We start from the raw sequence: 24,450 nt of genomic DNA on the forward strand, positions 1-24,450 counted from the left end.
GGTCATATTGACATCAGAATTTTTTTCAAAAGCTTAAAATGTTATAGGATAAAAATGATTCAAAAGCAGACTATGTTTACAATGGCCAGATTAGGATGTATGTAATTAATGAACAGAATGGGACCAAAACTAGGCCCTTGCAGGACACCTTTACTAAATGAAGAGCTCTTGACTTAGTTGGAACCATTAGATATGTCTAATTGAAGAATAAGATAGCCTTTGAACCTAAAATCTTGACTACTGAGGTTTTAATCTGGTATTTATCTACAGAAATGCACAATATTCAGACAATGTGGTTCGTATTTTTGTGTTTTGCTCCAATTTACAAAACCTCTAATTTTGATTAATTCATGATAAGGTAGATGTAGTGAGATTCTTGCCACACACACTACCATTATAAATACAGAAAACATGATACAATATGGAATTAAACACATTTCCACTGGTTATTTATGCATTTAGCAATCCGGTTGGATTTCTATCAAATTAACATTACAAGGCTTGTTTGAGCTGTCACCGCAAATTGGCCTCAGAACAGGAAACATTTGTCTTCACTCTTGTCACAAAGCAGTGCAGCTCTGGGAACCAGTTCAATTAGCCTAATGACAAGAAAAAGCTACGGGAAATATGCATTTGACAAATTGGCGATTGACTGATGGGTGGAGTACCTTCTTGGTTGGCATCTTGAGCTTCATGAACTCAGCCTCACGACACAGAACGTTCCAAGGAGCATGGATCTTCAAGAAGCCAATTCCAGAGATCTTAGTCTGAAATACAAACACAGTTTGGATATTAAAATAATATTCTGTTTGAACTGCCTTGTGTTAGTAAATAATATATTCACAGTCATGTTCATGAATATGCAATGTCCCTGAGAAATAAACGGAATAAATAAAATTGGGACAATTCATTATTTTCTAAAACCACATCTATAAATAATGCATATTTTGTTGACATATCAGAACAAACAAGCTGGCAGAACAGAAAGTTGTTGTTCTGAAATCTCTACTTTTATAGTCCAAGAAAAATCCTCTGCAGCTATTTCTGCAAAAAAAACCTCACATCTTTATTGCTGCATATGGGAATGTTTCTGCAGCCTCTAGGCCTGCTGTTATGTAAAACCACTCACACACTGCCAGACTCACTTCACACACTTCAGCTCGGCACACTGACCTGTCTGGATACAGAAATACATACCAAATTCCAACTAGCTGACTAACGGTATACATCACTGAGATTTTCCAGTTATTTAAATATAAAATCAATATTTTCTGTGTGTGAGCTGATAGCTAATGACTGATAGAGTAAATCCGTGGTGAAATAAGGTTGCTGCAGCTGGAAGGATCCGGCAATGTTCATTGGGTTTATATGTTTGTTTATTAAAAACAGCCATTATGGTACATCTAAATACATCATTTAGTTAGTGTTTGAATCAGGTCTGACTACAAATGTATGGGGGGAAAAAGAGCAAGCTACCCTAAGCTTTTGTCAAAAGCCTCTGCTATATGCTTAGATAAATACAGAATGTTGGTTGATATACTCAGGTCAATAAGAGACAATGTTATTTTATTTATTTTTCAGAATGCAACAATGTATTTTAGAACATAGCTGCACTTTTTAAGGAGTAGTTCAATTATTGCTTAGTGCTGTATCTGACACCTTCAAGCCAGATTTGAGTTAACCCTTAAGGCCCTGTCACACTGTCCCGAAATTGACACCCGATGGACACACGAATATGGAATTGTGAATTTCGCACGATGATGGCCGCGAACCACACACGAAGGCAACATTTACATTACATTTAAGACATACAACTGCAATGAAAGTACCAAAAACAATTGTGTTACAGTACTATGATACTGTACTGATATCTTCAGACTTTGTTCTTTACTTTATCCGTCGTTATATGTAGAAAATATTACGTTTTCTCCGTAATGTTGTTTCCATAACAACAACAACTTCCTGTCAACTGTCCTTCAAAATAATATATTATATCCTTTTTAGTTTCACAGAACACAAATTGGGTTATTTACATAATATATTTACATGATTTTGTTGTGCAATAAAACAACCCGATGGACACACGATAAAGGAAATGTTCAAATTCGGCTGTGATCGTAGCAACATCGGGCCATTTGTGAGGGCATCTTAAGCCTTCGTATGACCGCCGGTGGAGTTTCTCAGGCTCCGGCAGCAACTTCGTGAGCGGTGGCAAAATCTTTGGCATGCCAAAAAATTGCCGAAGGACCTTGCGAAGGTTCATTTTCGTGTTGAATTCGTGTGTCAATTGTGCCCTTCGTAAGGCCATCGTGAGGGCATCGTGTTATCATCGGTGCCATCGGGCATTCGCCCCGATCAGAGTGAGGGCGAATGCCCGATGGCACCGATGATAACACGATTTGACAAGATGCCCTCACGATGCCTTACGAAGTTGCCGCTCACTAAGTTGCTGCCGGAGCCTGAGAAACTCCACCGGCGGTCATACGATGGCTTAAGATGCCCTCACGAATGGCCCGATGTTGCTACGATCACAGCCGAATTTGAACATTTCCTTTATCGTGTGTCCATCGGGTGTCAATTTCGGGACAGTGTGACAGGGCCTTTAAAGACCTAGACGGAATTTTCGCCTGCCTGACTCTCCTGTATTTATTTGTTTCTCCTAACCTGTTCTAACCTTTTCTAGCAGTCAGTATCAAGTGCCTTACCTCATTTGATTCAGGAGAACCTCTAGTTCAAGTCTGGCTAATTTAAAGTCCAAATTTTACCATAACTTTTTGTGATAATGGCTGAATTTACCAGCACTTTTCAAAAACACCAGTACAAATGTTGTGTTTTTTTACTGTTTACTCCGCCAGGAACATAGGAATTTTCTTTTTTATTATTTACAAAGCTGTATTTAGATGTTTTTCAAATAAAATGTCATCTGCATATTATGTTCCCTGAGCAAGTTACAGCTATTTATTACAATATTACCCTAGGCGTTTTTCTGAAAAACGCCTAGGATAATATGGAATAATTAAAACGAAATGTATTTCCATATTTAAATGACTGATCATGTTTCTTCTGTCAAAAAAACGTTGAGAGTAAAAAATTAAACCATAACAGATGGCATTGCAACAAAAATGACTTGTTTCAGAGAAATATATTATCATTTGAACATTAACACAAACAGTGAAACAAATTCAAAGTGCAAATTAACAAAGTGCAAATTATATTGAAACTATAAACAACGTATTCGAAATATATAGAAAGTGCAAAAGTACAAAGAGCAAATGATCTTCAAACTATAAACAAAATATTAGAAAAATATATAAAGAGCAAAGGAAATGTATCCACATTCATCATGGTCTGGGTCGCTCAGGTGTACAGCTCTGCTGATTGCCATGAACCTGTCTCTTGTCATGACAGAAGCAGGAAAGAGAACACTTAGGTGTGATCCCTTCCTCCAGTAGTCTCTCAGTTTTAGAAGTGCCATGAACATCATAAGGCCGACATACATGAGGAATTTTACCGGCTTTCCCAAACAAACTTTTCCCCCTTAGCCTGCTCCTTTTCAGCATTTTTGTTTGTGTTCTTGCAGATGATATTTACAGCTTGGTTGTTCAAAAAATGTCTAAATATTTGTGCAGGAGTATACTCCACACCAACAAAACCTTGGACTCCAGGGGCTCTTTTCGGGCAAAAGTGTGGTAGTTGTTGGGCAGTATCTGGCACCTCAGGTCCGTTCCAAACAGCTCCTGGCTCTTCTGGGATCAGAGATGTTTTTTTCCCTTTTCCTCTGTTACGTACTCCCCCCCTTTTGTTGTCCTCTTTGTTCTCTCTGCTGTGCAGGTACACCTGGCTCCGCCTTCCCCAGGTGTTCCCAGTTGTCACTCAGCCGAGCTTGGCGCAGGTGTTCCCAGTTGCCAATCAGCCGAGCATAAAAGAGGAGACTGAAGGAGAAGGAGGAGGCCGATCACTACTCCGGATGTCTCTGCTGTGTCAGAGCTCTTTTGCCTTTTTGTTGTGTTTCCTGGAGGACGTGTTAGTATTAGGTTTTCGCGGCTTTATTTCTCCCGTTAGGTTCTGTTGGATTTTGGGTAGCGGAGGAAGGCTCTGGATCCTACGGCCCGTGGTGTGGTTGGCCCAAGTCCCCTCCGTCTGTTTGTTTGTTTTACCTGTCCTCCAGTGGAATGATTAAGTATTGTGGCAATAAATGTACGATCACAGTTTAGTGCCTACGTGTTGTGTACTTTTGTTTTATGTTGCGGACTGCCTCACGAGCCACTACTATTGAGTAGGGAGGCGGGTCGTAACACTCTTCCTCTCCCTTTCACTGTCAGGGGGGCTGGCATTGGTTTGGCCTTTTTTCTGGATGCTGCACCCTCCCGGCCATTCTTTTCCCTCTCGGTTTGAAGGAGGCCTACTGATGGGGACAGTGGCTTGTGCATCCCCTCTCTCATCCTCTGTACTAAAATAAAAGGGAGGAAAATATACAGATATAAATGTCTGAATTTATTTTATTGCTTTTATTTCTCCAGTGTCATCCTATCTATTTTCTAAACACAGTCTCAACTTTTGATTTGATTCACACTTTATCCCTCTGCTAACATTACTAGTTGATGGAATCAGTAACTGAATTGTAATGCAATGAATATAATAACATTAGACCTCATAACAAACAACCAAAGAGGGCAAGCGGAATGAGGCAATAAATGGAAGGTATTGCTTGACGTTTTTTTACTGAAATAAATAGTAGCCTCTATTGATAGTGAATCTTGAGCTCAGGACTTCACTTTATGACACAATTACGGCAAATGGCCATCCATTATAAAAACTAAACTAAAGACTAATTATTTTCGGCGTTATACAGAAACAACAACCGATAAATGCAACACAAACAATAAGAAATAAGCAAAGTTACTCACTTTTTTATCTTCGAAGGGATCAATCCCGTGATCATACTCCTCTTCATTGCCAGTTGTCAGCTTCAGAATCTGAGGAATCCACCGCTGCATTGCTAAGCGGTCCGCCAGACAAAATAAATTCTATGGCTTCTTCCGTAGTGTAACGCCGTTTTGACATGTTGGTTTGAATTTGTCTTGGGATATGTGTGTGTGTGTATGTATGTATGTGTATTTGTGTATGTGTGTGACTGTTTCTAGATATCTCGTGTTTTATTTATTTCTCTTACGCTGGCAAAATTACTCTTCTTTAGTATTAATCTCTCGTCTCTCTGTTTCTCTTTGTTTATCTCCCGCCGCCAAAAACATACACAGCAACCTATGTTGATTGGTCGAGAAGATGGTAGCATGGGCAGAGGTTTGCCTGGACCTTTACATTTTAAACCTATCCGGACACAGGGGGGTGGGACTTAGTCTAAAACCTTTGCTGTTTGGCTCAGACGGAGGGGCCGCGTGGGTCTCCTTGACGAATCAAGGCTGTAAAATGTGATGACGTTGCCCCGATCACGTCGGAGCCTCTGAATCCCGGAAAAGGACATAGTGATACCAGCGAAAAGCCTAGAATAGCCGCTTTACCTCACTTTTAAATCAGATGGATAGGATTAGCGGTTAAAAAGTTATTAAGCATTTTAGAACGCTACCTCTTTGAAGCCGCGGGCGGCTCGCTCGGCCTTTAAGGGTTAATGTCCACGTAACCGGATTTGTCATCAAAAGAATATGCAGCAGCCATGCAGTGGTGAAAGGTAGATATACAACATTGGGCTGAATGGATCTGTCACTCACAAGTTAGCCAAGACCTAAAGCCTATGCTTTAACGTATTTTTCACTTTCAAAGAAACCATATTTACAAAAATACTTGAAACTAGCATTTGGGACCTTAACAGACCATAATAAATCAATTAAGAAACAACATGCAGGTTTAGGGCACTTCCATATTGGCTTATACCTTTCTTAGTAGATGCTAGTCCACATGAACAAACCTAACACCACCAACACTTAAACTAAATGGGAAAAATGTAAACACAGCTTTATGATTTTAGTTTCCTTCAAAAGTGGCAATATTATTTTGTGATAAAAACCCAAAGGCAAGATATATGAAAACCATGGACTTGAAAAGGGAAACCTAATTGTATCTATCATCAGGCTTCCATCATGGATCAGCCTACAGAATATGATCTATAGGCACACTCCTGCCTTCATCGTCCTCCATAGTTCACCTTCTCCAAAGTTTGCCCAAACATTTCAAACCATTTAGAGTGACATCTCCTGACACTGTGAGTTGCTAAAAGCTTCTTTTTCTTTTTTAAATGTGTTAAATATCAAGCTACATTATGTCACAGGTTTGTTCGTGCAGTTTTTATTGGATGACTCATTGTGCCAAGAGCCAATTTCCCCCCATTTAGCTTTTCTACAGAAAACGGACGAGGAGATGACAAATAGCTCTGGTTCACTGTTAATGAAAACATAGTCCCTGTGTTCATGGGTCCACTCACGTAGCAAATGCTCAGCAGTGAGACAAGAGCTTCTAACAATATAGCCGACCATACATCCACGTTTAGATAAGATAAGATGTACAAATAAACACCAGAGTAATTCTCTGGAGTCAGTTTTAAAGAGGGGGATTCAATTAAAAAGAGTGTCAATAATACAATGTAAACCAATTTGATCAGTATTTAAAATGTAAGCATATACTCAGAAGAACTACATTACCTAAAATAAGCCTTTCCTTTGAAGTTATAAAGGCAACAACATCATTTCATTTGTCTCATAAGTACCTTGCCGCACTTAGTGCCCCCATGGAACTAAGTACAGATCGCGTTCACACCGAAATAAATTCCCTGAGGGAGGATTAGGCAAATGAAGCCGCTGATGTCACTTCTTCTTCTTCTTCTGCTTCGGCCGGAAGTCCCCGGAGTTGGGGACTGGCTTCAGTAGAAGCTGCTGGGACTCCCAGCAGCTTCTACTGAAGCCTTCCGAGTAAATCGCCAGAACGCCGACACCTCCTCATCTCCACCGCTCCCATGTTTTATTTTGTGTTGCCATAAGTTAGTCTCTCTCCGTTGGTGCGCGGGGCTAATGCTAATGCTAATAATGCTAATGCCAGCAAATACAACGGCTTCACAAAACTTTTCAGAGTTTTACGGGGCGTGGTTTGCAATTCGCCCAGCCAATCAGAAATTGGTACTTTTTTCTCCCCAGGATAGTACCACCTCTCTAGCAGGCACTAAAAAGGGGGGTAAAAGTTATCTTTTTGGTGTGAACGCAAAATTCCAGGCACTATCGGAATTAAACGGGAAAAGTACGGGTAAAAGTACTCCGGTGTGAAAGCGCCAATCAAAAACAGACTTGCTTACTTAATATGCGCTGGAATCAAAGGCAAAATGTATTTTCTTTCTCTGCTACTTCTCACAGTTTTGCACAATATGTTTGCAAGTATTCAGTCCTCTGACATTACTTCTCGTGCCACAAACGGGTCAACGATTTCCCTCTTGTCAAATATCAGTTGTACTTTGTGTTAAATACTAATTAGCAAATATTTGCCCACTTACAAGCTAAATCCTCCTGGTGAACATTGTTTATTATACCAGCTCAAGCACAGCCTCTTAATGTTGTTGAACACTCAGTGACACACAATATTCTGTTCTCTTTTAGTAATATGATTATTGTTCCTGTTCTTTCAGATTGTATCTGTATTTCTTTAGTTCCTCTATTTTATTATCATCATACGCTTTTGTACACACGTGTGTTACACACTGAGCACCTAATGTTACAAACTGTGCACAAAATCACATACTCCTATCTTCAAGCTCTTTCACTAAAGTGTGCAGACATATTAATTCAGACCAGTAGGGACTAGTACACTCAATGCTTTGTCAATGGCTGACACTTTGGACTTACTTTGATCCTACATTTTGCTGAAGAAAGAGCGTATAATAGCTATTTTATAGCAGGTAGGTACTTATAAGAAGAAATAATGGAAATGTATTTCAGATCTATTACTCTCACTCAATTCCATTTTCCAGGAGAAAAAACGAATAATATACTTTGTAAACTAAGCAGACAAAGAAGTTTATGTTAGATACAAAAAAAGGTTTGATCTTGTATTTCTTATTTTACCATGTTTAACTGGTAAACACTGCTATCCAAGGGCAATGTTGCTAATCTACCTGGATAACAACGTTATGCTCAGGATGACTTGCCTGGAACATGCAGCTTTAGCATTAGCCTTTTAGCATGGAGTCAGTTTCAAATAGGACTAACAATTTCAAGTATTGCCAATGTTAATGTTGTAAAATGCAAAGGTATAGTGCTACAACTGAAACCTTGAAAGACAGGTCAATTGTCAAATCACATTTATATCTCACCGCTTCGTCCTTTTCCAGCTCCAGCCCAGTCTCCAGGAGGTTTTCCTCAAACTCCTCCCGCCGAAAGCGCTTGTCATCCTCATGGTAGTCAGTCCGTTGATCCTGGGCGGCGATCTCAGGGTCTTCTTTTGGCTGCAGGGGGGCACGGCTGCTTCTCATGCTCAGGCTGCGCCGGAGCCGTCGGATGAAGTTATTATCTCCGAACCTGGAGGACTGGCGCCGAATGCTGGCAGGCTTTTGGATTTGGTATGCCAGCACGTAGTCCACCCGGCGCCGTCCGTCAGAGAAGTATGGGCCAAGTCGTGAAGACAGAGGCGAGCCGTCATCCGCATACATATTTTTCATTGGCTAGAAGAAAGACAGGCAAAGAGGGAAATGACTAGATGTATTTATATATAAACATCTAATTTAAAAAGAAGGACAAAGTTAAAATACAACAAGGTCAACAATCTCTCCATTGTTTTTACTGTGGTCAAATATGTTCTGTCACACCAAAGCAATGTCTGCGATCGTGCATTTATCTAACACAGTGATTCTCAAATGGAGGTACGTGGACCCCTAGGGGTACGTTCAATCAATCAATCAATCAATCAATCAATCAATGTTTATTTATATAGCCCAATATCACAAATGTTACATTTGTCTCAGTGGACTTTACAGTTTGTACAAAATATCAGTATGACAATACGTTGCAGTACTGCAGGGGGTACGTGAGATGTATTTTATGTTAATGAAAAAAACAACATAAGTAATGCATTTAAACAAACTACTAATAGTAACCACTTTATTCAAAGGTTTACAGTAACTCTGGATAATAAAATGGGGAAAATAAACGGGGTGCTCTCTTTTCCTCTCCCTCTCCTGACAGCCCGTCAGTCTCGTGCAGCTCGCTGAACCTGTAATAAGTGACCCGACAGTAAAGAATAAATATATTTATAACTAGTTTAGCTTGTTCCAGAGTAGATAAACTAGCTAAGTGTGTTAGGTCTAACTCTTAGTGTGTTTTGCTCCACTCAACGGTCCGTCACAGCGGCGGAGCTGTGATCATGCAGAGCTGCGTGTTCTCCGTCAGCAGCAGCTGATCTGATCTCTGATCTCTCTCGCGTCCGGTTATACTTCACTCCCGTTTATGTCCAAATCTATCAGATCTAGCTAGTTCTAGTTAATTATATGACTGCCTGCTTATCAAAGGACACCTAAACAATAAGCGTTGCTTGGCAACGGTGTGTGGCCACAAAGTAAAGCGCAGCATTATGCATATGTTTATATGAGGAATGAGGGGTCAAAATCCCATGCTCATAAAATGCTCATATTTTTTTCTCTTCATTCTCCACGCCCCAAAATAAATAAATATACCAATTTTGGGAAAAGTAAGGAAGCTTGAGCAGTGTGGGTTTTATATGAACAGAGTTACACATATTTAAAAACGCGAAGTGTAATAACTGCAGTTCAATCAGGAGAGACGTGATGTATGGAATACATGTTTATTATCGGTCACATTATATAAATGAAACATAATGATGACAGTTTATAACAAGTGAATGAAATGGTGTTTGGCGATTAGGCCCAGGTTTTGTAGGATATCATTCGGGAAGGGAAATAACCGTTTCCGATGAACCCCCCTGGGTCTAGACACTGGTGGTGGTGATAAGTGGTTAGGTCCGGTTGGAAGGGAGAAGGTTAAGCTTGGCCCTGAGTTGAAAGCAGGAGGCGAAGGGGTGGAGGAGGGTTGCGCGTTGACACCTGGAAGACAGCTGATAGAAAAGGGGAGAGCATATATAGAGGGATTAACAGGTGCGATAATTAGGCTTGTGAATGGAGGGGAGTGATAGGTTAGCTAAGGAGTGGCACTCCCTGTCATCTAGCTAGTGAAGGGAGCGAGTATTGCCATGACGTGCAATACGGAATGATAGGTCTTCCTGCCTGAACTTGCGCTAAGCTTCATTTAGCCTCCCTGTCACCGAGAATGATAAAGATCCTCAGTGAAGCACAAGCCCATGTTTCTCACTAAATTGTAAGTACAACTTATTAAAAAGATCAGTTCAATGCAACTAATGTCGTCTTAGTGTTATTGCATGATGTTAAAATTGGTTTGCCATGAATTTAGTGATGGATTGTAAACATTTGAAATGTAGCATTTAAGTGTTTCTCAGTTATTGTTGTTGTTTTAATAAATCAGACACCGATGGTGCAGCGCTGTGCTGTACCTCTTTATATAGGCATTTTTTCTTTAACAAATTGTTTTTGTGCTGATCAGGGGGTACTTGGCTGAATTTTCTTTTCAAAGGGGGTACATTATTGAAAAAAGTTTGAGAACCACTGATCTAACAGGTTCGTTTTCCACAGACCTTATTTCAAGCTATTTTCCAAAATCCTATGGAGAAATCCCATTGCTTTTTTGTCGAGGGAATCCCATGGGGAATCCATGCGCAGCTTACTTCCGGGTTTTAGGGCGCGTCACTGCACCACTTTATACCATACACATGTATAAACTTCACAGCGGGCGGAACTTGTCATAAAGTCTGCGAGTTTAGAGGGAAGACATGATTGGTCAATTGTACTGACGTTTGACATTACTCTCTCATTGAGTTACTATAGAGTGGCAAAGTCCCTCCCCTTCCAGTAGAGCTCCATGGGACCTTATTTCGGAAAAATTATGTAGTGAAGTCAATGGAGAGAGAAAGATTATCTTTCGATCCCGTTTGAATTGTGCCACGAATTACACATATGAAACACTCAATGAACTACATCTCTGGTCTCGCACAACAACACATGTCACCGAGATGGCCGTGACTACTGTCTTAAAGGGATTGACTACCCTTACTATCAACACGTCCAGAAGAATGTCATGCAAAGCTGCCTGCCTGCCTGCCTGCCTGCCTGCCTGCCTGCCTGCCTGCCTGCCTGCCTGCCTGCCTGCCTGCCTGCCTGCCTGCCTGCCTGCCTGCCTGCCTGCCTGCCTGCCTGCCTGCCTGCCTGCCTGCCTGCCTGCCTGCCTGCCTGCCTGCCTGCCTGCCTGCCTGCCTGCCTGCCTGCCTGCCTGCCTGCCTGCCTGCCTGCCTGCCTGCCTGCCTGCCTGCCTGCCTGCCTGCCTGCCTTTGATTCTCTCTGAACTGCCTGATCTTTTAATGTTTAATGTCAACCATTTGTCTGCACAAATGAAGTATGAAGTAGAAAAGATCGCTGATGCTAATGTTGCGTTAGCGTTAGCATTTCTCCCCCGGGCTTAAATTGCATGGTACTTGTTAGCTGAAGTGTGACTTTTTGTCAGGAAGCCACAGTTTAACTATTTTTGCAGAGGCAGAAATATAGGATCTACAGGCTTGAAATGCTTAACGCAGCGTCCACACGGCGGCGTGCGTTGAAGCTTGCCGGCGGGCGTGTCTGAAGCTCAACCAACAACCAATCACATGAATCTCCCGCCCCGGACACACAAGCAGTGGTTTGATTGGCTAGAGCTTGTACTGGCATATGATTCGATTGGCTGATGCTTCCGTCGAAGTTTCAAAAGTTGAACATTGCTCAACTTTTGAAGCGAGCAACGCGAGCAAAGCGAAACGACGCTCCCACAATGCAGTTCGGCAAAGCGTGACATCACCCCATTCAAAGTGAATGGGCAGAAGCGTTGAAGCTTCAATGCACGCCACCGTGTGGACGGGCCGTAAGTCATAATCATCATTTAGAACAGGATATTAGGGAGACTACATTGTGTGGAAAAGGGATTGGTTTGCTGAATGTATACTGTATGTTGCAGTATGTTAAGAGCAGTCTCAAAACAGATTGTACTCATATTAATACACTGAAAACAGCTGAGGTAGGATTTAGAATGAAATTCTATTAAGACTAGGCCACCAACAAAATATCACTGCAGAAAATAACCTTAAACTACAATTTGACAACATTCATTCTTTTAGTTTCTGTTAAAACTCTGAAAAACCACCATCTTTGATGTCGTATTTATTTTTCAGATGTATTTTCTGGTGCAATCTAGCATAAATCTAAATAAAAACGTCATTTTGACCTTACCCTGTCTGATTACAGCTCAGTGTATCCTGCCACTTGATGAACTAGGGAGGCGTATGGTGCAGTGGGTTGATGTTCGGATCAGGTTCAAACCCCACTACAGTCAGCATGTTGTTGTGTCCCTGGGCAAGACACTTAATAATAATAATGCATTACATTTTTTATTAGATCGCTTTTACAGGTGCTCAAGCGCTTTACAATGACATATTACACATATTAGACATGTAAATGTCATTACTGTGGATATTACCCACAGGAGCAAATGCGGTGAAATACTTCAAACACTTCACCCCAAACTGCTCCTGTGGGGATTGCCCACAGTATTGAGTATGTAAGTCGCTTTGGATAAAAGCGTCTAACAAGTGACATGTAATGTAATGTAACTAAACTCCAGGCTATTCACATTTGTGTGTGTGTGCGTGAGTGTGTGCTAGAATGTGTGTGTGTGTGTGCTGGCAGAGGTTATGGTAACACACTTATGACACAACCATGAGGCACACATGGGTCAAACACACACAGATCCTCAGCGACTTGCACTGACCCTCGGCAAAGTTGACACACAGTACAAAAGGCGTGCTGACGGATACATCTTTGTTTTGATTACATTACATGAGAATTGATGATGCTTTGGGGAAAGTGATGTCACTGGGTCACCAAAACAAGGAAGGTCACAATAGAGGACAGACATACAAATAGAGTCAAAACAAATACTGTAGGGGGTTATATTGTGTAAACATGTGCATCTAAAAAGGAATTATGTTCCACAAATAGTCTACCAGATAATGCGGGTATTAACCAATAACAAGAGTATACAGCCATGCTAGCAGCTTTATTGGTTAAGTAAACTAATGTAAAAGTAGATACAAGTTTAGGGCTACAGTTTGTTTGCACAGTTAAAAAGAAGTTGATGTTGAAAATTAGAGAGGATGTTTTGGAAACCATGTTTACCATGTCGACTATCTTGGTTCAGCATGCTACCTAGCACTAAAACTGGCACTCTAATGTTGCTTTAAGTTAAGAAAGACAAAGTTAGAAATGAGCTGATGAACAAAGCCAAGCATTTAATAGCAAATTAGGCAGAGATTTTCTTTTAATACTTGGTGGAGACCAAAAACAGAGCTAAACGAATATTGGACAATATTTAGACTAAATGGTGTTGCTCTGGTTCTGCTTGGTGTGTCTATGGTATATTTGTATACAGTGATAACTTTGCTGTGGTTGCAGGTACTGACCCATTGCATTTGTGTTTATAGTGTTGTGTGCATTTAGCATTTGGAGAAAGCTATTTTTTGAGTGTCTGGTTGTGATGGTGTGTGTGCAGTGGGTTAGTGCGTTGGTGTTCGGATCAGGGGGTCACAGGTTCAAACCCCACTGCAGTCAGCATGTCGTTGTGTCCCTGAGACACTTCAGCCCAAAGTGCTCCTGTGGGGATTGCCCACAGTATTGAGTATGTAAGTCGCTTTGGATAAAAGCGTCTAACGAGTGACATGTAATGTAATGATGCATGTGAATGTTATGTTGACTCATCAGTTAACATGCAGCTTTAAAGCAGTACAAATAAAGATTAACTCCTAGAGTGACGAGAATACGCAAATCTGAAGGCAGCAAATACTGCATGGGAATGTGTCATGGCACTAAAAGCTGCTGATATCCAACACGGATGTTTACTTAGTGATATAGAGACAATTGCATGGCCAATAAAAGAGCCATTTACTGAAGATGAATTGCTCTCATCGATGTAAATCAACAATAAAACTCAAAACTAATATTGACACTGAGTGGAAGAGCTTTTCCTTTTACAGCCACCGACCCACTGATCCTGTGGGAGATAAGAACCAGTATCAGGAGGGTCTGCTGTGTGTGTAAACTGTATATAGCAGCCCCCTGCCTCATCCCCACACACATACTCATCTTTAGCCCTCTCTCAACAGGAAGTAGTCATAGCAGCAAAGGTCAGAGGTCGCTCCTCATAGGGCCCTGCATGAGGATGTGGTGGTGTATGCATCATTCACCAATAGGAACTCTTTTCTCACTAAGCCACCGGGAAATGAGGCTCTCCTCTCCTCTGGGCTTCCACATGTACACAGCCACCCACCCACGCACACACGCACGCACGTGCACACACACGCACACACACACACGCACACACACACACACACACACACACACACGCACACACAGACAGATTTCTGAGCCATAATAAGCTCAAGGCTGAGACGAGCCAGCAGTTTTCAAGTCACTAATGTTTTTCGCAGCAGCAGTGAGCAGCATGCAGCACTGGGAACTGTCTTTTTGCACGTTGGAGGCTTTCAATCACAATTTTGGCCGCAGTGCCAATAATAAATGTGCAGTAAGTTATTACAAACCCAGATAGGCAAGGGCAATGCAGAACGTTTTATGATAGAGATATCTGTACATTATCTGTACACAGGTAAAAACAATCCCATTTACGGTGCTCACAACATTACATAGAAGCTTGTTAACAACATGTAACATTGTCATACTCCACTGTATATTCCACTGGCCTCAGTGTATACAGTTTTTGAAGTGGCTCATTCTTCAGTATTTCGGAAGCTGAATAGCACAAGATCTAAGTGAGAAAGCGACTCTTTGAAATAACTAATCCCTCTAGAGGAAAAGTGAAAGCTTTGATTTTGCTGCAAAGCAGAAGTACATTTTTAACCAAGACGTCCTCTGAGTATAATTCCTAAAACATAATTAGTGCCTTGCTCCACCAGAGTTTCTTTTTGTATTGTTTCAGATGGCATGTACTCCTATGTTGCTGTTCTCTTTGTTCCTCTATTGTGTACATTCTTATCTTACAGTGGCTGATGTAATGCCCAAACACATTTCCATGAGGAGAAACATGAGCTGCACTTTCAAAAACAAGTCCAATATAAAAAAACATATGTGCCAAATGGGTTTTACTTAAAGCACTGTATAAAACAAACGCTGAAATGAAAAAACGCCGAAGCTCAAAACACCACGTAAACGGGGACACTAAAAAAGGTTCTGTGTCACTGCTGCAGCTGTTTTCAAAAGCACGGAAAGGGTTGTTGATGTTCGAAGATTATACATTTAAACAAGTGTCACTGTTGGCAGAGTTAGTCAGTTTTATAATTGTAAGTGTTTTGTCAGCAGTGACGTGCGGTGAGGTTCATGGCTGGTGAGGCACTGACTCTTTCAGAGTCAGATTTACAAATATTATATTTTGACCTTAATCGAAATATTCTGTTATTTTCAAAAGCTTTTTTAGTCTGATGCTTCGATTCATTTTAAACAGACCGTTCAACAAAAGGATACCCAAAATCTAAATATTGGATTGTACTTTCTTAGTAAGATCCCATTTTCATTACAATGGTGGTCTTACCTTGACTTGAAGATGAAGTCCATGCTATCCTTCTGGACAACAATCTCTATTACTTTTTTGTAAAAGTCCTCCTTATCTTCCTGTAGTTTCAAAAGTCTAGTTTGTTGTTTGTGTCTACCGTCCCTGCGTAGAATAACAGTAACAACAAGAACCTGTGGGCTCACGTGCGCCCCCTTCAGTGCGGCAGAGGTTATGGCTGCCTCCCCTGGTGCTTTTTTCATTGCCGTTGTATGATGAGACCAGCGGGCTTAAATATCATACGTGAAATAAGTTATTTAGAGACTATGGATGGCGAGGGTAAATGTAATAAAGGGATCTACAAACATTACATTGGTGACATACAGTGAGATGGTGCAGGCATGCGCTTAGGGCCCGCTTTCCAGCCAGTTTCTGTGAGGTGACGCATTCTGAGGTGAGGCAGAGCTCATCTGTGCCTCACCTCACCACACAGTAACTGGCTTGAGCGCGCTCACAAAATAAGTGCCCGCGTTAAATTAGTGCCCGCGCTCCAGTCAGTTACTGTGGGCTTACGAGAGGCAGAGCTCGTCCCTGTCTCACTCCTCATCGCTCCCATGTAGTTGTAGCGGAGCTCGTCAAATTAGCTGATTTTGACTATAAAAAGCGATTGGAATCATACAGAAATCACATTTACAACACAGATCAGTGGAGACATTTTATTATTATTACTATTTAGTTTTGCTTTAGTTGTTTTTCCGTTACATTGAAGTATGACAGGTGAGGCTCTGCCTCCCCTGCCTCCCCTTACTGCACGTCGCTGTTTGTCAGTATATTTAAAATGGCTAGGTTATCTACAGTAGGCCTACGTTAGCAAGCTAGCTTACAGCAGATCTGCAGGACGGAAGGAATCATGTGATCACATTGTTAGAACAAGCTAAAAAAGTTTGATCTAATATTTTAGGTACGTTTCCCATGGTCCTGGTCCCAGCTGTGTGCGTCACATTTGAATGTCCTATGGTTTCTGATGTGAAATGATGAATGATTTAAGGGTCAGCTACATTTCCTTCAGATGACTTTGTCTGCTCCAGTGCAGCTCGAGGCTTTGACATTCTCAGACAGAATCAGTATAGACAGCCGCTTCAGTGTCCCATGAACAGAGAGGCGACGTTTGGGAGACAATTGAGTGCACTTTTTATTTTTGGATAAAACACATTTTCCTAGATTTAAAACGGATTAATTTGACAATTATGTATTATTATGCAAACCTTTCAAAAGATACCAAATTCAAATGAAGTCTTCATTATTATTAAGTCTAGACAACACATTTTCATAATTCCTCCCTTAAGTCCATGCATAACTGTAATGAAACAGACTTCAATAGAACATGAAGATTATAAAAACACATTTCAGTGGTGAGTAAGCGAATGCAATATTAAATAGATCATTCAACCTGCAATCACTTTTTTGACAATATCATCTATCGTCTATCAACACATCTAGCAGACACAAAGGAACATTATTATTCATGTGATATCATGTCTCTGGACACCTGATGATTGTCGGTCCAACATTCACTCTCTGGTGTAACTCCTGAGGGAAATATCTGCCTCTTTAGCTGCTAAAGGCTCCACTAGGTTCAGCAGATAATATGTGTGTGTTTACTGTTCAGCAGGTAGTGAGCAGTCTTTACAGCTGTTTGCTTTTGAAAACAGCTGCAGCAGTGACACGGAACAAGCAAGTCAATTGGCTGTAATATATCTTCACAATAAAAATCTATAAATAATGTAAACATGTGAAAGGTTGCAACACTTTCACTCTGAGCTAATATGAACATATGTTTCATTTAGACCCTTGATCTCCAGTATAAAGGACATTGTTTGTGGTGAACATGAAAAAGCTGTCTGCTGAAGGAGAGGCGCCGAGCTGCAGGAATATCCTTCAGCTCAAGTGGCGCTTTCATAGCTGCTCTTTTTACTGCTGCTCAAGCTCAATATTCAAGTGCCCTGTTGCATTTCAGTCATGTTCTGTAAAACAAATGACTTCCTGTTCCCCGGACACTATGAACATATAAAACAGTTGGCTATAGCCTAAATTACAGCAGTTATTTTGGCATAGGTGTAGTAGAGAGTCAAAAGGTATTTATGAATGCAATGACAAAGCATAAGTTAGAGTTATTGATGGTTAGCACTTTGAAATGGTTTATGCACCACATACTTTTGAGTAGTCCCCACATTTCCATAACATAGGAATGCTGTAACTGGGCTGTTCACAATATACATGTAGCATATAATAGGGCATCACTTATATCCAGCACCATGGTAACAGTGTGGAGCCGATCATAATCACATATCAGAGGTGAGCCTGTGTTGGCATGCAGTGTGTGCACCTGACCTTTCATCAGCGCTCATTACACAACACAGCTCGTGTCACAAACAACTGTGATGCAATGCAAGTGAAGATTCCACTGAGTTATCTTCAGGAAATCTCTCCATTTGTATTGTGTCCTGCATTGCTGTGTAAGCACCTAAGCACATTGTGAATATTTTTTACTCAAAGAAATAAATTGTTTTCATGAGAGGGCCATGTGTGTATTTGCACTTTAGCTTGTCAAGACGCCTGCAAAACTAAACTATGGCTTTGGGGAGTGGCGTTGACCTTTCATGCAACTGAATGCCTCCATCACAAATCCGTGTCAAATGATACTCTTTTGGAAATGGTATCACCTTAAGGTCCCTGCTATTGTCATATTTTTTAAACACAACCCTGCCACACACACAGGTTTACCTGCAAGAGGTTTTCCTATTTCCTATTCCTAGTAAGTTGAGGAGTATTCTAGAACTCTGTGTGCCCATGTCCCCAGCTTCAAGTGTTACTGCAGGTGGTTATCATTTCCTGGTCGTCAAATACAGACGCGTTGTCCCACCCCTCTGTGTTTGATTCCGACATACAAGCCAACCTTCAGCGTCTTGATTTGACTAACCAGGCTTCCAACTAACTCCAATGTTAACCGGTAATCCAAAGAAATATTAGACCACTTTTAACTTGATACTTTCAGGCTTGATATTTGAGCATTTTTCACAGTAATCAGAGACATGCAAGTCTTTGCTAACTATGTCAAGAAACAAAGCCATGAAAATATTCCTCTGTGTTCTAATGAAATGTAATGTGCACCTTTTTGGCTCTTTTCATAAAAATGTATTTGACTGATCCTCCGTAATGGCCCTAAGTCACTGCTCTACGCCACACATCATGACCCAGTAGAAAAGTACGGTGTCGGGTCTTACTATGGACTCGTTGCTCCTGGCAGTGGTGTTGTCCACATCCAGGTTCTTCTCCTCGCCAGGGACCGGCAGGTAGTTGTCGTTCCTCCTCATGCTGCCAGACACCTCCTGCTGTGGGCTGCCTGAGTGCTCACGAGCTAGGGCCGGAGATCCTGGGAGAGGAGCAGAGAGATGAATATGAAATGAGTTATTAGCCTAACAATAGCACTGACCATGCAGAGTTTAAAGCCCTTGATCCAGGCTAAATATCCTGTTTCTACCCGACTTTTTCTTTTTGTTGATGTCGCAGTGGATAAATCACCATGGTTACTCAGGCTTTTAGTCCCTCACAACACACATCCTCCTGACACAATCACCACAGTCAAATCCCAACAAAAGCCTCCTCACTGTAGTGCTCACCATCCTCTGAACAACCTGTCCCCATCATTTGTGTCTTCTTTGATTGTCTCCTCCATGTTTGCCTGTTTGTTTCTTTTTTATCATGTGATGCTGCTTTGAACCTCTTAGAGCAGTGGTTCTCAAATGGGGGTACGCGGGCCCCTAGGGGTACGTTGGAGTACTGCAGGGGGTACGTGAGATTTATTTTATGTTAATGAAAAAAAAGATAAATATACCAATTTTAGGAAAAGTAAAGAAGTTTGAGCAGTGTGGGTTTTATATGAACAGAGTTACACATATTTCAGAACGCGAAGTGTAATAACTGCAGTTTGCCTTCCTGTCAGAATGACAAAGATCCTCAGTGAAGCACAAGCCCATGTTTCTCACTACATTGTAAGTACAACTTATTAAAAAGATCAGTTCAATGCAACTAATGTCGTCTTAGTGTTATTGCATGATGTTAAAATTGGTTTGCCATGAATTTAGTGATGGATTGTAAACATTTGAAATGTAGCATTTAAGTGTTTCTCAGTTACAAGGTTGTTGTTTTAATAAATCAGACACTGATGGTGCAGCGCTGTACTGTACCTCTTTGTATAGGCAAACATCGTTTTTGCGCTGATCAGGGGGTACTTGGCTGAATTTTTTTTTCAAAGGGGGTACATTATTGAAAAAAGTTTGAGAATCACTGTCTTAGAGTATTAATTGAAGTGTATGGTGTCCTTGGGTATCGTGAAAGGCATGCTTAAATACAAATAAATGTATTATTATAAAACATATTGCTAAATCTTCCTGTGTCGAGGCTTTAAACATGCACATACATAACAGACTGAAAAGAGCACCCCATCAAATGAGAAAGAAACAAATCCATTACAGATTACATCGAGTTGTTTTCTCAGTGACATTATACAGGGGAAACAGAGCCATCAAGAGCAGCTGTTGGTTCAACTGCAGCTGAACAATAGTGTTTCTTTCATGTTAGTAAGAATCTGACTCCCGGCCAAAGCTTCCTGCCACACAATTCACACTGAGACTACATATATGACTAAATGCAATATGAAACCATTAGAGACAACCTACGATGCAGCTTCTATTTTTCTGAAAGCAGAACTGTTTTGTACTTGACTTTAAATTGGATAACTAATGCATTTTCTTTCAAGTTAGTGTTGCCACAGTACGTTGCACTGCTTTAAAAATATGTAAAACAGCATCATAAAATTCCCAAAAAATATATAATAAAGGTTGTTTCAAACAGGCTCTTGATCAACTCATTCAGTAATCCCTCAATAAGCAAAACTGTATGGATATGATCATCTTCAGGCAAGTTCAAATGAGTAAATCCAAAAACAATAATTGATGCAGTGAGGATTTATATTACAAACCAAATGTGAAAGCCAGATTTTTATAATCTGCTAAATGAGACAGATTGTTTAGCAGCTCATCAAGGGAAATGCTACTATCAGCCATTTATTATACGAAAATAAAACATTATTAACAACCATTCAGAATACAATTTTGAGATATTACGTTTTGTTTCCATGGTAACAATTTGGTTCATAAATGTAACACATTTTACCCCCTATTGTCCAAGATCACTCACAAACTTTACGAGACGGCAGTAAACGCAGCACGGCACACTGAGGAAGGCTAGAAATAAACAGATAAAGACGGATGACGGCAACTCTCCATTTACAGGAAACAGCTGTCGCCATGGATACTGATAAACGCAAGGCTGGTTCAACCATTATATTACAAGCTGTTCTTCTGTAATATCCCCAAAATTAGCACGATCCAGCTGATTTATGTGAACTCATTAGCGGAGGCTGAGTATTATCTCTGAAAAGAATTATGGGATGGAGGTTAGTGTGCTCCAATGGCAGACATTTCAACATGGTCACCTTCCTCTGTGTGTAATGAAGCTCTCAAGATGAAGGTTATTAGTCACAGACTGCTGTAGGCTAAAGCACTCATATATATTTATACCTTCTCTTACACCAGGCCACAGTCTGTAATCATGACATTCCCATCAACCGTGATGGATACTTTTAATTAATAAAAAGCTCGGGAGGAACCATCATGAAGAAAACAATTGAATGCACCTCTCCTGGGTGTTCATATAGTATCAATATCACTGGATAACTGCTTGTTACACTGCTAAACACAACTCGATGCTGATGTGTTCAATGTTTAGAGAGATTAGTAATATTAGATATTCTCAGTTCTCAGACGTTTAACAAGATGACACTCGGAAGGCGTCCTCTCTGGGTACTGTAAACACAAGTTAAAGGGGACCTATCATGCAAAATGCACTTTTTGATGAACAAAACAAAAACAAAACAAAACTCTCTCTCTTTTCCTCCGTACCCACATCTAACAAAAAAAAAAAAAGGGGGGGAGCAGATCCAGAATTTTCGCTCCTATAACGTCATCCAGCACACGTGACACATCCCAACCTATCGTCTGCGGCACACGTGACACGTCCCAACCTATCGTCGGTTAGGTTTAACAGAAACACAACTCCTTGAGGAAATTGCCAACTCGGCAATTGCCCACTTCGGTAGAAACCTCTTTGGGGACACTTTATCATCCGTCAAGACCAGAAGAGGGGGGGTTCATAAGACAACAGTGAATGGTTTGCGTACATTTCGGTCTTCAGTGACTGTTCATTGTTGGTAGAACATATGACTGTAAAATGCTGTACCATCATTCCACTGATACATTTCACCACCCTTATGATTTTGTCAGAATGAAAAATGAACTATCAGTTCTGCAAGGGGCCATCAGAGAACTACAAACATCTGCGCCTCAAACAAGGCTGAGCAAAGAGACTATTCTGGTGCATTGCCCTTTGACAATAACAAACTACAAATTAAGTACATTTTGAATAAGTCAACTTCTCTGTTTATTTGTGGTTATTTTTGCGATGAACATATGTTAAAACTCTCCAAGCTCTGTTTTGGTTTCCAACAACTCCTGTAATATCTGGCTCTTTAGCTGCTAAATGCTCCACTGTGTTCACTAGCTAGATGCTAACTTTGCATAACTGAAGTTTGTGCCAAGCAGATAGTGTACTGCAAAGTGTATATCACAGTTTATTTCCTGAACAGCTGCTGCTGGAAACAACACTGAAGAGAGCTGTGAGACTGAAGCAAAACAATCAATATGGAGGCGGAGAAACCAAAACCAACTTGGGATCACTTGGTTTTTAGCATCCCAGATGTTAAATACATTGAGTTAAGATTTCATTTCATTAATAATTTGAATCAACTTGCAGCCGTTCAAAAGTTACTGCAGATAATCCATCAGAGAGATTTCCTTGTTATTAAATGAACTAAAACCACTGACTGTCTGATGGTAAAAGTCTGTCTAATGCAACAGGGTGCAGCCTTAACCTGCAGGGTTTTTTCTCACAAAACTGTGTCTCAGGGCTTCTTAATATTTAAAAACCTATTACCATCATTACCGTCATATCAGATTAACGGGAAGAAACTCAGCTAACTGACAGTACGAACCATTTTTACCGAAACAAAACACAAGTCTCATAAGAAGCGTCTAAATGACCCCTGAGTGAAAATGCTAACGCACTTGGCACAGAACTCAAGGTAAAAGTACCCTTATTCCTTATCGTAGCTGCACATACAAGATACCCGATTAAAGCTGAGATTCCACAGATTATATAGGTATTGGTGTCATCACTGAGCGATCAGAACTCGCGACAGGGGAAGCAAACACATACATCACAACACGTAGCATTACGGAGCAAACACGGGAGATCGTCTCACCTTAGCTGTTATTCTGATCAAAAGTCGTGTTCAATGGCATTAAAACGATAAAAACGCTGCTGAGGGTTAATCCAATGTGTCTGTCACCAAATTATTGATAATCCATAACTCAATTTGTATGTAAAAATTAATTAGCTGCTAATGATAGCCACCAGAGTGTATCGCAACTTCCGGTTCCTTGGCATTCTGGCTGCGCAGCACTCATTCACCAATGGGTAATGTTTAGATGGATTTTAGGAACTTCCCCTCGATTCTATTGGCTTTAATGGTCAAAAAGATATGTCAATCATCAAAATCGAGTGAGGGGGGCTAGAGATCTGGAAAATGCACCCAAATGACCCCAGAAGTGTTTTTTTCTTCTAAAACTCTCTAAAAAGGTCAAACTTCACTTGTTTTGCATCAATCTTGATGCAGGGTACTTATAGAGAACTGCAGTGACGCTTCCTAAAACCCGGAAGTAAGTTAGCATTTTTAGCACTTCCGGTTCCTTCGTCAAAAAGCAATGCATTTTCTCCATAAGGTTTTGGAAAATAGCTGGAAATAAGGTCTGTGGTTGACACAAATTTAAGAGATAAATCACGTTTTGTTCTACGACATTAAATACATCAGCAGTGACCCCACTGGTGATTTTTGAAGAGTTTACGTGTCTGAAAAAACGATGGTTGTTACTAGGGATGTCCCGATCTCATTTTTTAGCTTCCGATCCGATTCCGATATTTTCATATAGGTTCCGATCCGATCCCGATATTTCCCGATACCGGTTTTCCGATACCGATTTCCGATATCACTTTTTGTGTTGGCAAACAGCATTTAATTTCGTATACATTAAGAAATAGACAGGCACCCAAATAATTTATTAGACGACAAAAACCGGAGTTTTCCACAAGTTAAATTGGCTGGTCGTCCCCTGCTATGCACTCCACAATCAGCTCAGTAATCTTGCGAAATCTCTCGGAGTCTCGAGGAAGTAAAGCCTTTCGTTTCAAGCTGTCCCACAGTGTTTGTTGATGGAGTCCATCAGTCGCAGACGCTGTCGCTTTACAGTAGGCGGCGTGTTCGTCGGGGTGGTGCTTTTTAAGATGTTTTATTAGGTTTGTGGTGTTGTAGGAGACCCTGTTAGCACCACCTCATGAGACTTTCACACCACAGACTTTGCATGTCGCAGTCGGCGACTCACTTGTAGTTATTTTAAAATGATGCCAAACTGCAGACATTTTAACTAGCTAACGATATGTGTCCGTTCCACTTTTCCAACTCGATAATGGCGGCTGATGCTAGAACAACAACGACAAACAACGTAACAACGTAACAATGGAATCATGGGAAATATTAACTATGGATCGGCCATGA

At 40.8% G+C, this 24,450-nt stretch overlaps 1 protein-coding gene across 3 annotated transcripts in view; it reads right to left on the reverse strand.

Moving 5' to 3' along the window:
* ano1a (anoctamin 1, calcium activated chloride channel a) overlaps positions 1–24,450 on the reverse strand; it is a 98,596-nt gene that overhangs the window by 61,548 nt on the left and 12,598 nt on the right. For all 3 annotated transcript variants that reach the window (XM_034198840.1, XM_034198839.1, XM_034198838.1), the window contains exons 2-4: positions 18,944–19,092; positions 8,309–8,656; positions 669–767 (exon numbers count right to left, since the gene is read on the reverse strand). In XM_034198840.1, the coding sequence (XP_034054731.1) occupies positions 669–767; positions 8,309–8,656; positions 18,944–19,033 (537 nt within the window). In that variant the 5' untranslated portion in view covers positions 19,034–19,092. The remainder of the gene's footprint in view (positions 1–668; positions 768–8,308; positions 8,657–18,943; positions 19,093–24,450) is intronic.

The sequence above is a fragment of the Gymnodraco acuticeps genome, unplaced genomic scaffold, assembly GCF_902827175.1.
Source record: "Gymnodraco acuticeps unplaced genomic scaffold, fGymAcu1.1, whole genome shotgun sequence".
Taxonomy (NCBI): Eukaryota; Metazoa; Chordata; class Actinopteri; order Perciformes; family Bathydraconidae; genus Gymnodraco; species Gymnodraco acuticeps.